This window comes from Sceloporus occidentalis, unplaced genomic scaffold, assembly GCF_023333645.1.
Source record: "Sceloporus occidentalis isolate IW3139 unplaced genomic scaffold, rSceOcc1.0.p SCAF_3, whole genome shotgun sequence".
In the NCBI taxonomy this organism is placed as follows: domain Eukaryota; kingdom Metazoa; phylum Chordata; class Lepidosauria; order Squamata; family Phrynosomatidae; genus Sceloporus; species Sceloporus occidentalis.
The window spans coordinates 28,081,880-28,099,046 of record NW_028316983.1 but is presented as its reverse complement, the minus strand read 5'-3'; the positions used below and the strand labels follow the sequence as shown (position 1 = coordinate 28,099,046).

Sequence of the window (17,167 nt, the reverse complement as noted above, 5' to 3'; positions counted from 1 at the left end):
TATTTGCTAAACTTTTAAAGAAGTGCTCTCTTTGGATTTCTCAGAACATGTTCAAGGACTTGTAAAAAAAACACTTTGTGTTGGAAAAGTAGTTGTCTGAATCCATTGACAGCTTCAGGCAATTCTCAGAAAGGCACATGGTGAGAGCATCAGGGATTTTTCAAGGGCAAATTAAAGAACAGCTTCAAACAAGAGATTCAGTCAGAATTGCAGGAACAATCACAAACAACTTATAACAGAATCCTAAAACTTTAGAATTCAGTCTTTAATTAGTTATTCTAATGAGGACACTCTTGTAGATAGGATTCAATACTTTCCCTTGAAAATTCCATATGTGAGATTCCTTAAACTAGGAGTGGGGTAGATTTAATCCTCTGTACGTTTTGGACTTTTAACTCCCACCAACCACATTCAGCCTAGTTGGTGATAAGGGATTTATGAGAACTGAAGTAAAAAATATCTGGAAGGCCAAAAATTGCCCACCCCAACCTTAAATGCTTCCTTGAATGTTACCTAAATTTAGTTGTGAGACAGGCTACAATTACATAACAATGATCTCACAAAGCTATTTTACCTTCAGAGATGACTCTTTGACTTCAGTTCTGACTTCTGTTTGTACCTCAGTATGTTTCATGCCCAGTTAAGAGGCACAAAGCAGTAGTCTTCCATAACTTTGTCCAACATAGTTCAGAAAATTACAGGGAGAAAGATCATTCAGTGTTTGGGCAGAGGGAAGACTCATCTTATTGGGAATTATTACCAGTCACATAACTTATACGAATTTCAAATGCTTGATTAGCTGGCTAAGATGCGTGTGTATGAGAACACTCAGAAACTTACACATTAAACTTAGTAAATTTCCATAAATTTTACAGAATGTCAAAGGTAAAAAATGAGGGGGGAAGTGAGACCAGAACATTCATCAACAGAACTGTAAATGATGGTAGCCCCACTTCCTCTGTGTACCCACAAAACCAATTCCAGAAGGCTAGTAAATTCTTTAGTGCCAGTTTTTAAGAGGCACAAGGGGATGAGGTGGGCTGAGGGGAAGAAAAGAAGGACTTGTTGAATTCCAGACCCATGCTGGATCTACAAAAGGGCTGGGCCAATCAAGATGCCCCATCAATGTTAATTGGGCGATGTGCAGTTCCCTCTCTTAAATTTGTTTGCTGTAATGTAAGTGTGTAAGCTGATGATATGGATCACTACTGCTGCACATATTTAATCCTGTTTCCTTCTTGGAAATCCCATCCCAGCTGCAGGTTTTTAATCCCCCACCTCCTGTGCTTTTTAACCACCATATCAACTTAAGAGGGGGCCTGAGGAGGAGGAAGACACAATCAATTCTCTCCTCCTTGTCTGATATGGATCAGGACTAGAGGGTGAAAAAAGAAAAGAAAAGATTAGATAATTGATATAACCCTCTATTTGCAACTACCGGTAGGTGAAAGATGTAGCCCCCTTGCAGGAATTTCATATGGGTGGCTATGAGCTTCTTTGAGAGGAGGGATGCAAAAACTAAGTATTTACATATAATAAATAAAAAATGCAGACTTTGCAGACTTTGTGTTTCCTGCTCTCTAGTCCTTCATAGCTTTGCCCCTTCACGACAGTATAATAGTCTATCATATACATTATAAGTCTTTTCTACCTTATCAAATTTGCAGATGGAACAAAAGTAGGAGGGGTGGTTACACATATAGAAATATAGGAACAGAATTCAGAAGGGCCTAAACTAGAAAATTGGGCAGAAATTAATAAAATGAAATTGTTCCATCTGCAAATTTGATAAGGTAGAAAAGATTTATAACGCATATGATAGACTATTATACTGTCGTGAAGGGGCAAAGCTATGAAGGACTAGAGAGCAGGAAACACAAAGTCTGCAAAGTCTGCATTTTTTATTTATTATATGTAAATACTTAGTTTTTGCATCCCTCCTCTATTGGAGACAAGTGCAAAATTTGATATTTAGGCTACAAAAACCAAATGCACAGGGATAGATTGGGGAATACATAGCTCTGCAGTACTACATGCAAAAGGACCTAGGGATTAATGTTGATTGTAAGTTAAACATGAGCTAGCACTGTGATGTTGCAGCAAAGAAGGTCAATGCTATTTTAGCCTGTGTTAAATGAAGCAGAATCTCCAAGTCGAGGGAAGTAATATTCCCACTATATACTGTGCTGGTCAGGCCTAATCTGGAGTACTGCATTCAGTTCAGAGCACCTCATTTTAACACAGATATAGACCATTTGAAAAGGTTCACAAAAGGGCAACAAGATAACAGATATGGAGAACAAAACATACAGTATGTGGAAAGATTGAAGGAGCTGTGCTTGTTCAGCTTGAAGTGATGATTGAGGGGTGACAAAATTGCACTCTTCATTCCCCCCCCCTCCTCTTGGCAGGGAGTCTGAAGGACACATGGTCCAAACCCTGATTCTCATGTAAAGTCTGTGAAATCTGGCCAGTGTAGCACCAAAACCAAGGTATAAAAATCCCCCTTATAACATATTAAAATAACTCATCTTTTGGTCCAGATCTTCCCAGAAGATCTGGAGCTTTTCATTGTGACACCAGATGGCTGTTTACAACATGTCCCACTGGGCTCCCTGGCATGGCCTCTGTGGTGACGGTCATTCATTCTGAAGTCAGAACGAGGCGCCCAGCCATGTGACCGATGCTGGGTGCCTCATTCTGCCCTCAGAACAAACAGTGCACAATGGCAGTAGGCATGCTGGGTAGCAGAGCAAAACGTGCATGTAAACAGTCACCTGGCATCACAATGGGAGTGCCCATATAACAAGAGGGCGTTGGAGCAGATCTGGTGCCAGAATACTCTAGGCTGCTCCTGTTTGGAAATCTGTCCTGAAACTCTAATCAAGTTGATTGCTGTAAGTTTTTTTCTTGCTGTCTTTGTTGCTCAGCTTCATCCTATGCTCGAATGCCCAAACCAACTCATGGTGAAATGCCCAAACAATTTTTCTGTTCCTTGACAACAAACATTTTCAATGACAGCACTTTTATCATTTCTTCTCTGCCAGCAAGTGGTAATGCTGCTAGAGTAATGACTAGCTATTCACCTTCCATGGACAGTGCTGATACATTTTATTATCTCTAGAAGGGAACAGAAGAGACAAGGAATAGAAGGCTGACCTTGAGTAGGCTGTAAAAATTAGCAAAAGAGGGGATAAATTAGAAGAAGTAGTGAGACACTTTATACTGTGAATATATGAAGGAGGGAAAATGCCATAAACTCTTTGCCCCTGCTCCAGAAATAAAAGAGTGAGAGCAAAACTGGGCATTATGGACAACATAAAACTGCCACCACCTTCTGACTAGAGATGCTTTTATTGTGCAGCTGGCCTGCCTCATTCACCGAGTTTGACAGTGATGCAGACAAGGGAAGTCTTCCATTTGTAATGTTCACATTTCCATCTACTGTATTTTTTATCAGAAAAAATCCATTAAGGAAAAAAAAGCACGGAACAGCCATAGAATGCCTTTTGATGGTAGTTAGAGCTATCTATTTGGAACTACCTGTATCCTCTACCCTGTATCCTTGACCCTCTATAAGGCAAGACTGCCTCCAAGCCACATGGAAAAGGATGGAGAAACCATGCCCTCTTATAACTACTAGGCTACTGAAACAAAATATACCATTCCCCTGGCACTTTCTTCTACCACTTCGTAGCCCCATGATATGTTTTGGGCGATAACTTCCTTCAGCCCCAGCCAGCAATGGCCAAGTAGTATTAGGAGCTTGTATAGTTTATCTAAGGATTTTAAAAACAGTATGTGCCGACAGGTTCCTTTTAAAGTAGGTATGAATTTTACAGAAATGAATATAGAAGATAAATCAGATAAGCTTGAGAAGAAAATGAAACTAAGAAAAGAAAAATCTTGCTCTAAAACATTTCCTATTGTTTGACAAAAAAATTCCAGGGAAAGGTTGCCCATTTGCTGCTACAGTACACTTGCTGTGACTGCTGGAAGAGCGGAAGATAAGTTGAACTCTTAAATATCAGTCTGCCCACCCATTGTAAGATAGATAACAAAGTGAAGGGATTTTCTAAGCTTTTTGATACTAGTTCAGCCTCATAAAGCAGCTACAGTCACAAATACCGTATTTTCCAGCGTATAAGACGACTGGGCGTATATGACGACCCCCCCAACTTTTCGAGTTAAAATATAGAGTTTGGGATATACTCGCCATATAAGACTACCCCTCTTCCAAAGTACACCAAATAAAAATTAAAAAACATCAGATTTGATTTCAATATGGTAATTTTAATTCAAATACTTATGACATGCAGGTACTTAGCAGGAAAACTTGTTGTATACAAAGCCTGCTTGGATTGGTCAGCTCTCCCTGCCTGCCCAGCCCTCCCTGTCTCTAAGACTATCAGAGCGGTAGCACAAACATGGCTTTTTTTCCCATACCCCGGGCATCCTGGACACCTGCAGCTTGCTCTGCCCTTCACTTACACCTTCCCAGTGAGGCACCCCCTCACCTCGTCATCAGGATTGTGTTAAGTCACTTCTTTCCACGAATCCTGATGAGTGGATTTTCTTCTACTGTACTTGTACAGCGCCACCCTTGCTGCTTTCATACGGTTGGTGCATATGGCGAAGATGTGGCCGCGGCCGTTTTTGAGCTCACCCCATCATATGTGGTAACCACAGATTCTCCAGTTCAGCTCAGAGGTTTCAGCACCCGCCCAATAAGACGACACCTGGCATATAAGATGACCCCTGACTTTTGAGAAGATTTTCCTGGGTTAAAAAGTAGTCTTATACGCCAAAAAATACAGTACTTGGTAAGTGTATGATTCTCTCACCTGCCCAAGCTGTTCACAAGCAGTCTGATATTCAGCTCGCTGGCAAAGATCTTTCACCCGTTGGTATTTGGGAAGAAAATTTTCCTCTTGAGCATCCATTTTCTCATTTTCTCTTTTGTGTAACAGTTTACTGAAAGGGGGAGAACATGTACATAGTCCTATTATAACATAAATACACACGCTAAGTGTTGTGGACCACCATCTGTGCTACATTTCCAGATATTGGAAACATTATTTCAGGGCCTATATGACATGAAACAGGCCAACCTGTGCTAGCTGGTAACTCCTGGCAGTTTTAGTCCAAAAACAGTAACTTTTCTAATCTCCATACATTCCATTAAACCATATTGTTTGAACTTCACTTCCTAGCTTTCTTACACAGAAGCAGGTTTCTAATTAAAAAGGTACAAGAATGGTGATTTTGTTTACCAGTAAAATATTTTTAAAAGTCTACTTTGTGACATTGGGTGCTTTACTGTTGGTTTCAAAACCTACTCCCTGGGATTCCCTACTCTCTCTCATTTATCTGTTTTTTTTTCCATGCTGCATAAAACATTGTCTAGCTTAACCTCTCCTTTTTTAATGAAAAAGAAAAAAGTACTTCTTGGAAATCAAGTAGCATGCATAAAGGAAGTATACAAGAATGTTAGGTCATTAAAGAATTAAGAAGTGAAGCAAAATGTGACAAAAGGTTTGGTGCAAGTACAGAAGGTAGGCATCATACAACTTGGTTATATCATTAATTGGGTAATTGTGGGAACTAACTAATTAACTCTGGCAATACCAGAAATATGACAAAGAAAACAACTGACAAAAAGCTCCAATTTGAATTCTGCATTTTAATAAACCAAATTGTGTACTAATATAAAGTAAAGCTGGTTAATTATTCAACCTGAGCTTTTCTGTCCAATTTCTCTTAGATTACTTAATTTAGTCCTTGTGTATGTGTGTGGCACTGCTTTTAAACAGCTCTTTTGGACAATTTATACTGGTATAAATTTGTCACAGCCAAAGATGGGACATGATATTGAGCTAATTTTCTAGCTTCTGAGATTTTAACAAATCTGTTCAAAATGCACTGCAGAAATAATCCAGTTTGAAACCTGCCCTGGCTCAGTGCTAAGGAATCCTGGGAATGGTAGTTTATTGTGGCACCAGAGCTCTCTAACAGAGAATGCTAAAGTGAAGTTGAAGGCTTTCATGGCCAGCATCCATAGTTTTTTGTGGGTTTTTCGGGCTATGTGGCCACGTCAGGAAGAAACTCTTCTAGAACATGGCCATATAGCCTGAAAACCCCACAAAAAACTAGAGAAGGCTAAATGTCTCACAAAACTACAGTTCCAAGAATTGCTTAGCATTCGGCCAGGGCAGTTAAAGCAGTCTCAAACTGGATTATTTCTGCAGTGTGTTTTGAACCTTAATCACACATATATGAGGCATATTCTAGCCATAAAGAATACATATTTGGTCAAAGAAACAAAGAAATGGAAAGATTCTAAAGCATCTCAAGATTACAACTTTTTTCTCCACTCCCATGGAACCAAGAAAGACACACCGAAAACTGTCTTGTGAATGATGGAGTTTAACCGTTTCTTAAAATAGGTGAAAGGAAGAGTTGGAGAAAGCCCCCTTTTTAAAAGTTACACTTCTAAAAAAAAAAGTATTAACCTTGAAAGGCAAATGGAAGCCTTTAAATTTTGAGGAACTATACTTTTGAACAAGAACTGTTGAGGGACAAAACTAGGGGAGGCTGTAGGGCCTAACATTCTACTTTTCCTCTTCTCTGTGGTAATTGATTGGTTACCATGGATAGACATGGAGTTCAGGAAAGTTATTTTTGTGGATAACAATTCCCATAATACCCCAGCCAGTGAAGTTTTGAGTTGAAATCCACAAAGTAACCTTTCCCATTTCAGGAGAAGAATGACACTTAACTAAAGTGACTTTTGGTTTGATTCAATAGGACACTTCTTAAATTCTTACAGTATGCTTATTTCATGAATAAATGGGTCTCAATCTGCTGACCTTGCAATCATCAGAGTCAGTGTCTTTACCGCTAGGCCACCTGTCCCTGCTGGTGTATTACTGCTAAGAAAAAATATTTCATTTAAATTGTGTGCCTGGCTTTGGATACATTGATTCTGGGATATTTTTTTAAGAAATCAGGAATTGATTTTTTAAAAAAGAAGGAAACTACTTACCCTCTCTCCACCAAGAATGAGTCCCTCCAGACCTTCACCTTCTTTTTCAAATGGAACCTGGAAATATAAACTTAACATGAAAAGCTGAAGGAAGTTCCTGCAGGCTAAAAGGATTTGCCTCATCCCATAGGAAGCACCTAGTATGGTCAGCCTCAAACACACCCTAATGAGAATGACATCAAGATTTCCTCAGCAGACAAGCAAATTAAGTCCGTGTTTATTTTCCAATGACCAATCACAACATATACCATAACATATAAGAGAGATATATAGGAGGAAAACCACATGCTAAGAAAGACATTTTTGTTCATTTGAGGGAGCACCTTTTCTAAAAACAGGCCAAGAGTATTGTCTAATTTGGCCCTCTGTCATGAGATGATATGGGAAGTATTTTCATCTCTCTTCCGAGCAACATCTAAAAGGTGCATACAGATTAGAATGGAACACATAGATATCACTGGCTTGCAAGCCTTTTCCGGACATACTGCTTCACTACAATCAGTGCTGGGTTGTTGTTTCAACTCTGGTTCGGATTCCAAACATTAGTTTGCTGAGCTAAAATCTTTGCCTTTGGAGAGAAAGGACAGGAAGAAATCACAAAGAGGTAACCACAAAGAAAGAGGATGGACTGAAGTATCTTAGCCATAGTTAAATCAGTGCATATATAATGTCCACTTTGCTCATCATGGCCTGTTACAGACAGCCAAAATAAAGCTGCTTCGAGACACAGTGGTGGTATGGTGTTTCAATGATGCACGTGTCCTAAGAGTCCAGAAGTCGCACCAAAGCCACGTTCCAGCCCTAAGGACTGGAGTGTGGCTTTGGTGCAACTTCTGGACTCTTAGGACGCATGCATAATTGAAACACCACACCTCCACTGTGACTCGAAGCAGCTTTATTTTGGCTGTCTGTAACAGGCCCATGTTTCACATCCTGATTTATGGCCAATATCTATTCCCAAACTGCTTATTTGTTCAATAATGTAGGAAATACCAGAATTCGCCAGTAGAAGGAAAACTGGTTAGCATGACCTAAATAAATGTTTAAAAGATTACTAGCATTACAGAATTTTAAATTTCAAAAGTAGCACAACGTCAATAAGCTGAAATTGGTTAGTTCCTCCAAAGAAATGGAAAAATCACATTTCATTGCAATAACTAAGAGAGTGATCCTTATTACCTGGAATCTTTCTCCCCCAAGAAGTGTTGCCTTACCTCCAAGTTTCTCAGGCCTTCCTCACTTCTGTCAGTTTATTATCTCAGTGTAGAGACAATAAAAAATGTGTACATGCACGAAGGCAATAGGATCGATTTATTTTTACGTATGGTTGTCCTTTCTTTCCAACACAGATAGCTTTTTATATGTGTCATTATAAAGAAAAGGCCAGCAGACTTTGTTTATTAGTAGGTAAAACTGCCAAGATCCACCAACAAGAGTCTACTCCAAATGACAAACACTTGGGATTACAGAATTTAAAGCCCAACAGATTGTTCAGAATGGTACAGAGCCCATCATCATTCCACACAAAAATCCACTTCCAGTTACCATGTTTTCTTAATTTCAGTTGTTTAATTCTTCTTGGTGAGGTGTTTTTTGGGGTGGGGTGGGGAACCAAAGCAGAATCAGAAATCCTTGATAATCTACTGCAAATCACCCATACATTTCCTAATAGATCTACCTTTTTTCAACCTCTGCTAAGAATAGCACAAGATAAACGTTTGATTTGAAAATGATGAAAATCTCTTGATTTCCCAAACCTCAATTGCAAGATTGATACAGAGTCAAATACACAGTAACTGGCTAACAAACATGTTCTGCTTAGAGGTATTCTTCTAAACAGACTAAAAAAGAGATCAAATATGCTCCAAGGGCTTCAAATTATTTAGCTGTTGTGACCATTCTAACAGTTTAGTTTGGTCTGTATTCACTTAAAACACACTGCAAGCTGAAGAAAATATAGAGTTTCTGTTCAGTACATTTCCCACCTTACCTATTGACTGGTCTTTCGGAATCCAGTAATTTTAGAATGGATTTCCCATCCATGTCAGGGGGTATATCCAGACCAGCAATATCTAGAATTGTAGGAGCAAGATCTATGTTCAATACAATGTGTGGATTCCTGGGGAGGAAAAATAAACACAGTCTTTATAAAATATCTGTCACAGTAATCCCAACCTAGTCCACAATAGAGTTTGTAGGATCATATTGGGGCCTAACCTAAAATACGTATAAGACTTGTGTCTTCTCATGCTTTGTTGCTCAGTGTTGGAACATAGAGGACAGTCTCTTTGGTAGATCCTACTGCTTAAGCAGGGAAAATACCAGGAGCAAGCAATATTTCTGGGTGTAGATGCACCAATATATCATGGTTCCAATGGGGAGAGGAGTAGTTGCCTAGGGCCATTTTCCTAGTCCTTGAACTCTCAGGGGACCAGATCAGTTATTTCATATGAAAGCAGAAGTGAATGGAAGTTAATTTCTAGTATAGGTGGAGAAAAACAACTCCTTAAAAAAAAAAACAACCAAAAATTGATTTTCTGCTAGGGGTGTGGGCTGGCATGATTTGTTTTAGGGGAGAATTGTGTTCCTAAGAGGCGTAAGTCTCCTGGTTTGGGATGGATGAAAAATGACTAAGCAAAGTCAGGGAAAATCCTGGTAAGCAGCACAGGGAAAGGGGATGGCCTGTTTTCAGAGCCACTGCCACTATCTTGCTGTGTAAAAGCCTGCCTGGTGTGCCACCACTTTTGCTAAGAACATAAATGGATGCCTGGATTCCTTAATGAAAACATGCCTTGACATCCATTTCTGTCCTCAGCAGAAGTGGCAGCGCACCAGGCAGGCTTTACACAGAGGTCCTACCTGCAAGAAAATAATGACTCCAGTTCAGAAAACATGGGGCAGGCCCACAAGGCTGATGCGGTGTTGGTCTGGCTGGCCAACATGCACAATGACAAGGCATCTCACTGGATTTAGGCTGGTGTGTGTGGTCACCAATGTGGTCATCCAGGGTTGGCCCAGGATATAAAGCTCCAGACTTGCCTCAGATTAAGTGGCTGGTGTAGACACCAGTTTGGTGTTCCCATTCACTCTTTTATAATCCTTACAACCCTTCTTTCCCAATAAGGTAAACTGTGATTATGTATCTACATAATGAAAAGGCTGGAGGAGGGAGTTGGTGTCTAAGGATGAGAAAACTAGACTACAGTGCATTATTGAATGCCACCTCGATGAAAGCATGGAAGAAGCAAGATTCCAATCTGATTAACAGCTCAGACTTTTAATTGGTAAACAACACTTGTTCTAACTAAGATATTCACTAAAACAATACAACTAGAAGGAGGAAAAAATAAAGAAACAAAGCCTTGAAAAAGATTACATCTCTTTTTGAGGACAAACATACACTTGTAATTTACAGAGAGAAATTTCAGTTCAAAGATAGTGCCATCTGGGTAGCTTTTTGTTTTCACAAAAAGTTCCATTTTAGAAACACAGAACAGCAACAGCACTCTAATTTGTAACACTGAATGAGACCGTTTGTGAATTACTGGATTTGAAAGCAAATAAACAATGACAAGAACTGATGATAACACATTTGTTCTTTGCTTGACAAGTGCAGCTTAATTTTAATTACCAGTTAACGCAGCATAGCATATCAGGGTAAAAGTAATGAACCTATGGTAATGAGACCTCACTACAGCAATTGCTTTTGAATCAAGACTGATAAGTGGGGACAGTCAGCTATTAATTTCTGTGAAAAATGGAAGATGCAGCTGATATTAGCAAAGCAGATATTGTAGTGGATTTGCATCAATTTCACACTTGATCCATCACCTCTTTAAGTGTGTGCAACTGTTCCTTAGGCCAGTTCTCTAAAGGGAGGAACTCTGATTTATTGAGTCTTTTAAGACTGATTTATGTGACCATCATAGCAATGGGTTTCTACTGTCAAAAGGCTCTGAGATGAAGGTTCCTCCATGACATAATTCACTGCTGATATAAAATTCCACTGTGACTCAGATCAGAAAAGGATCTGAAGAAAGACATAGGTCTCAAGGCCAAGGGTATGTTCTTTAGGGTAGAATTCAGAATAATCCTTAGGAGAATTACACTTGCACATGGTAATAAGGCAATTGTCAGAATTTCTCTTTTCTCCCTATTCCTTCTGAAAAGCTACTCTGCAGAGAGGATGAGAGCAGCATGGCACAATGGACTCTAAAGGAAGAATGGGTGAAGATTGCCTCCACACTCTTCCTCTAATCAGAGAATGTCCCCTAGATTCCATGTATTCTATTAATGGATAGGACTCTTTATTTTTAGAACTGCTAAACTGGATCCAGCCTCTTGTACAATGTGTGTATTTGGCTGACACTTGTTCACTGAACTTATGTTATAGGAAGCAGATAGCTACAGAAAGTGGCTACATCTCCTGCCTTCTGAATAGGGAAGGGGAAACTGTAGGCAAGTATGGACTATAAGGGTAGGTTGGGTGTGTTTGCAGTTTACCACAGTATTTTGTGCCTTCTTGTGTGGAATGATTTTACTTGTACCTCAGCAGACATTTTGATTTCTGGTTCTAGATATTTTTAATTATAGATCTGTGAATTTAACTACAGTGTATATGGACTCTACATTGCATATGATGATGATGACGTTCACAGACTCTTTGGCTTAGTTCAAACCATTATTTTGGGGCTCAAATTACCTATATGCCCCACCTCTTGCCTTCCACATACCTTAATCCAAGACCTTCTAGGGTTTAATAAACAATAATGTACCGTTATTAAAAAACATAGCAGTGTTGTTTTGTATCAGCATAGAAAGATACAAATGGATTCTGTAGCACATTTAAGAACAACAGCATCTGATGAATCGGACTGAATCTACAAAAGTTTATGCTACAAACTTTTTTCAGTTGATCTCAAAGGTGCTAAACCACTCCTTTGCAACTTGTTATAGTACACCATTATGGTGGAACTAGAGAACTGTTAATTCAAGTTTTAATTATGGTGTGAAAATCAGAATTGTAGCCCAAGCGTAAACAGCTGCTGGACATAATCGCAAATCAAGATTTAACAAATTCTGCAACTGTTGGAATAAGCTATATAAGGAGAGCAAGAGTGGAAGGGGAAAATGAAAAAAGTAGTGTAGTGGGAGGAACAGAATGCTCATTTTCAGTCTGATAAACAACCACTAAACTGGGTCATTATGCCTGAACCAGGTCTGGTCTAGTGGTTTTCAAAACGTATTCCAGAGAACCATAGGTATCCTTGTGCACTTATCATGGACTCCCCAGTTAGTAAATTTACATAAAAGACAACTGATATGCAATCACAAATCTTTCCCTCCCATATTACTGTATGGAATCTGTGGAATTTTTGAATGTTAAAATCTGTTAAGAGTGGGAAGCTTTTCTTCTGGTAACTTACTAAGACAGGAAGGCCTACGGAGAAGGACTGGGCCTGGAATAAAATTATCACATGACTCTGCTGTTTGCAGCAGAACCCAGGAGAAGGATAGATGGAGAGTGTGGCGTTGTGGTTTGAGCACTGGACTACAACTCTGGGGTTCCAAGCCATGCTTGGCCATGGAAACTCCATGTGACCTTGGGCAAGTCATAGTCAATCAGCCTCAGAGGAAGGGAAACACACTCCACCCCGAACAAATCTTGCATAGAAAAACCCTATGATAGGGTCACTTTAGCACTGTAAGTCAGAAATTGCTTAAAGGCACACAAGAACAACGAAGAGTAGTGATTGGAAGCAAATGAAGAACAATGGGAAAGAATACAAATAATTCTTGGAACGGAATGGGATGGGGGACGGATTGGTTTGCTTAGCTCTTTAGGTGTGAAAGTCCCTCCACAAGTCTGAGTGTCTTGGGGGGGGGGGAAATAGGAGGTATATTGCGCCTCTCTTCAGATCTCCTCCTCTGTTCATTTTTTTTAAAAAAAAATATATGCTATCTATTACTATCTCCAAGGTCACCCGGTGGGTTTCCATGGCCAAGTGGGGATTTAAACCCTGGTCTCCAGACTCATAGTCCAACATTCAAACCACTTCAACATGTTGGCTCTCTCTACAAATGCTGATAACAAAGTGAAATGTTTCCCCCGCTTGCACCCTGCATTTTCTCTTCTCTTGAGTCTCCCCATCCCTTGTATTATGCTTTCCGTACACCCCGTGATTTGGGAGTCCCACACTTTGAGGGTTCTGGTGAATTGGAGCTATTAGTTTGAAGCCAAAATATTCATTTACAACTCCCAACATCTACTCAGAAGTAAATGTCATTGAACCCCTTTGTAATACTTTAGTATTTTTATTAATGTTCAGACAGTGCTAGGCACTTAAATATTACAGAGAAAGTTTTCTCCCCTTTCCCTACTCCTTTTAATTTCCTCTCTCTTGGCTTTCACCTCTCATTCTTCCCATTCTGCTTTTCATTCATATTTTTTTCAGTGGAACACACACTTTATATGGTTTAGCAAGGCTGGAGCATGGAGCCAAAAGATAAAGTTATTTAAACTCATACTCTCCCATCCCTGCTAATCTTTGCAGATCATGGTTCTTGATAGTGAAGAAGCAAGGAACACACCATTATTCTAAAGGTGTGAAGAACAAAATATGTCCCTACAATCAACAATGACAACCTCTATGCCATTCTTTGTAAACTTCACAATCTAGACAAAAATAAATGTTTACCATAATGAGTTAATTAACAAAAACATAAATAACGAAATGATTTCAATCATTAGTATTGATGGTAATGCATTATTCCCCTATTTACAATGTTTAACATTTAGCTATTTTTGGGAGAAAAGCAGGATATTTATAAAATAAGTAGATAAATATTAACACTATTGAAATAATTTTTAAACCTAATGTTCCAAGCTCTAGGGAAGCCTAAAAACATGTCATGAGAGCAATGAACTTCTTCCATGTTAGTTTATCAGCAATCTGGATTCAGTCAGTGGCTTAGATACTACAAGCATCATACAGTCATTGTGACTAATAGCCTTGTTGTTGATGTTGTTGATGTTGTTGTTGTTGTTGTATGCCAATTTAGGGTGATCCTGTCTACTCTAATTAGCAGCAGCAGTTCCCCAGCAGAGGTTTTCCCCATAATCTGCTACATGTATCCTTTTAACTGGAGATACCAGGGATTGATGGGATTTAAATATTTCTACATGAAAAGAATTCACTTTGCCACTGGGCTTCATCCATGTGATGGCTATCACTAAACCTGGTAGAAAGACATTTCACAGTTAACTAAGCACAGCATCACAAGGTGATCTCAAGCTCCAGTATTATGAATATCCCTTTCTCCACTCCATGCACAATTTATTCAGTCCTATAACAGGTGTTTGTGTGTTGGGGATGACAATGCCAGAAAGAGGATGAGGAAAGCCTAGAATCTTATACTCTATCTAAGAAGACCCCTTGCATCTGTAGTTTTCCAGAAGGTTTACCAGTTTGGTAGTATAGTACAGTTGGTCTGGTTTGTATGTACTCACAGCAAGACTAGGCCAGAGGTAAATGGCTCCTCCCTAAACAATGTCTTGAAATGACACACTTAGCTACATGTTGGTTTCTCCTCAGTATACTCAAAGTCAGGCAGAGAATTATGGGTCTTTGTCCTCACAAATCACTGCTCATGATCTCAATACACCAGTACCAGGAAGAAATCTGTATTCTCAAGTGACTGGGTTTATTAAAATCTGCCCCACATGAACTGGAAAGAACTCCTTTGTTTGGGAAATCTGATCATTGGATCTGGTTACTCATGAGCATGGCTTGAAGAAACAAGAGTAAGCAGACGCCATGCTTAAATTGCCTAAAAAAGTAATTCCTTCTGAAATAGATTGGGCAAACATTTTAGTAAACATTAGGTAGGTTGTCTGAGAATGTAGATTCTCTCCTGGTGCTCTTTTGAATCTAGTGCCTTCTTCTCTGATTTCCATATATCACAACATTATCCTTCAAGTAATTCCTATTTGGATTTTTGGTATGTTCTGCTAAATTTGGTACTTTGTTCTTGCTCAGACCACTACAGCTTGCTGGCTCCTTATATTTTATACTATTATTTTTTTTAAAAAAATGAAAGCAAATTTGAAGTCGAAGGCTTTTGTGGCCAGCATCCATAGTTTTTTGTTGGTTTTGTCCATGTTCTAGAAGAGTTTATTCTTGACGTTTCGCCATCATCTGTGGTTGGCATCTTCTTTCTCTGAAGATGCCAGCCACAGATGCCAGTGAAATGTCAGGATTAAACTCTTCTAGAACATGGACATACAGCCCCAAAAACCCACAAAAAATCTATTAAAGTGAATTTGGTTTGCTTTTTAACTGCTAGAGCTGTTCAAAATGCTTTAAAATAGAAAAACTTTTAAGTTATTTAATCAATTTTAAAAAGGGATCTTTCCAACTTCACTATATTCTTAATATGTTTGTTGATTTAGTCTGCTGTATCTGTATTAAAAGAAGGAGGGGACCTAAGGGTAGGAAACTACAAGTGCTAATTATGCTAATATATGTATACTACTATACATTCAAGTTTGCATATGGTGGCACTGTGTCCAAAATAATTGCTTCAGTGCAAATATTTACTATTAAAATAATTACTTAGAAAGTATATTTACATAATTCCTTAGCTGATCAAAGCTACCATTTAATTAACACTCACACTCTGTGTTCTTGTATGTTACTGAGAAACTGCTTGTCACTTTTAATTTCAAAGGAGAAACCAAGGAGACCTTTTATGCCATCTCTTTCTCTTTCGGTAACTGTAGCATATAGAAAAATTCAATTCATTTATCTTAACAGATTTTTTTTTAAAAAATACTAAAATATTTATATTCTACCTTTCATTATGAGAGCATTATGAGAGCTCAAGGCAGGGTACAAATATAATCCATTTAAATATTGAATTCATCTGATCTACTGAGGCAGTGAACATTATAACGTATTTTTACTTTGAGATCTCATAGCTTATACTTTTATAGCTTAACAAAAGACAATGACTTGGTATTTTTTCACAACTGTATGCAGTTTAGATTTCCCACCACCATAATTAAAAAACCCTCTGTGATTCAGACAGTAGTTTATAATTCAGTATATAGGTTGCCTAATACTTGGATACAGACAATTAAATTGGAAATAGACATATGAGAAAATTTTGTTTGGTCTCCATTTTTAAGAAAACGAATCCTGCTTCCTGGATTATAACACAAGTTATCTTTTGACTGCATACATCTCCAAATAATAATATAATAATAATAAACTGTTTATTTATAGCCCGCTTTTCCTTGGCAGATCAAAGCGGGTTACACAGAAGTACACAAATGTACACTTTACAAACAGTAATCACATAAGCATCCAAATCAATATATAAACTATTAAAAACAATATTAAAATTACAAGATTAAAACCATACAAAAACTAGCTTAAAGTGCTGGTGCGACAAGTGCAACGGGGAGAGAGCAGATCTTACAACATCTGGGGGAAAGCCTGTTGGAAGAGGAAGGTTTTTAACCTCTTCCTAAATAGGTCAAGGGAGATAGCCGAGCGGAGCTCACCGGGAAGAGAGTTCCAAAGCTGCGGGGCCGAGATAGAGAACGCCCTCTGTGCAGTCACAGAATACAAATCTTGTGATGCAGTTCTTAAAATGAATATTTGGTGGGAAATGCTTATAAAAAGGCCTATGTAAAGAAACATAAAGTGAGCCCTTGGTATCCACTGGGGACTGGTTCCAGGATCCCCCATGAATACCAAAATCTATGGATGCTCAAGTCCCATTATATACAATGGTGTAGTAAAATGGTTGTTCTTATGTACAATAGCAAAATTAAGAGGGTTTTTTTTTTGGGGGGGGGTTGTTTTTAATATTTTCAAGCAGTGGATGCTTGAATCTGTGGATGCAAAATTCATGGAAACAGAGGGCCTACTGTATATACAATGTATATACATAAAACTGAATTTTTACACTTTAAAAATATAATGGTCAGAAAACTGCTGCCTGTATACTGTTTTTTTTAAACAGCTATTCCTCCAGTTCTAATACAGGCTTGAATCCAGACGTGCATACTAAAAGAAAATCTACTGAAACAAAGTGAACTGCAGTTAATCAGGA

The 17,167-nt window shown here is 38.6% G+C and overlaps 1 protein-coding gene across 3 annotated transcripts in view; it reads right to left on the bottom strand.

Moving 5' to 3' along the window:
* The window catches only part of SULF2 (sulfatase 2), a 162,403-nt gene that overhangs the window by 49,286 nt on the left and 95,950 nt on the right, over positions 1 to 17,167 (bottom strand). For all 3 annotated transcript variants that reach the window (XM_089513881.1, XM_089513882.1, XM_089513883.1), the window contains exons 8-10: positions 9,036 to 9,164; positions 7,046 to 7,102; positions 4,845 to 4,974 (exon numbers count right to left, since the gene is read on the bottom strand). In XM_089513881.1, the coding sequence (XP_089370007.1) occupies positions 4,845 to 4,974; positions 7,046 to 7,102; positions 9,036 to 9,164 (316 nt within the window). The remainder of the gene's footprint in view (positions 1 to 4,844; positions 4,975 to 7,045; positions 7,103 to 9,035; positions 9,165 to 17,167) is intronic.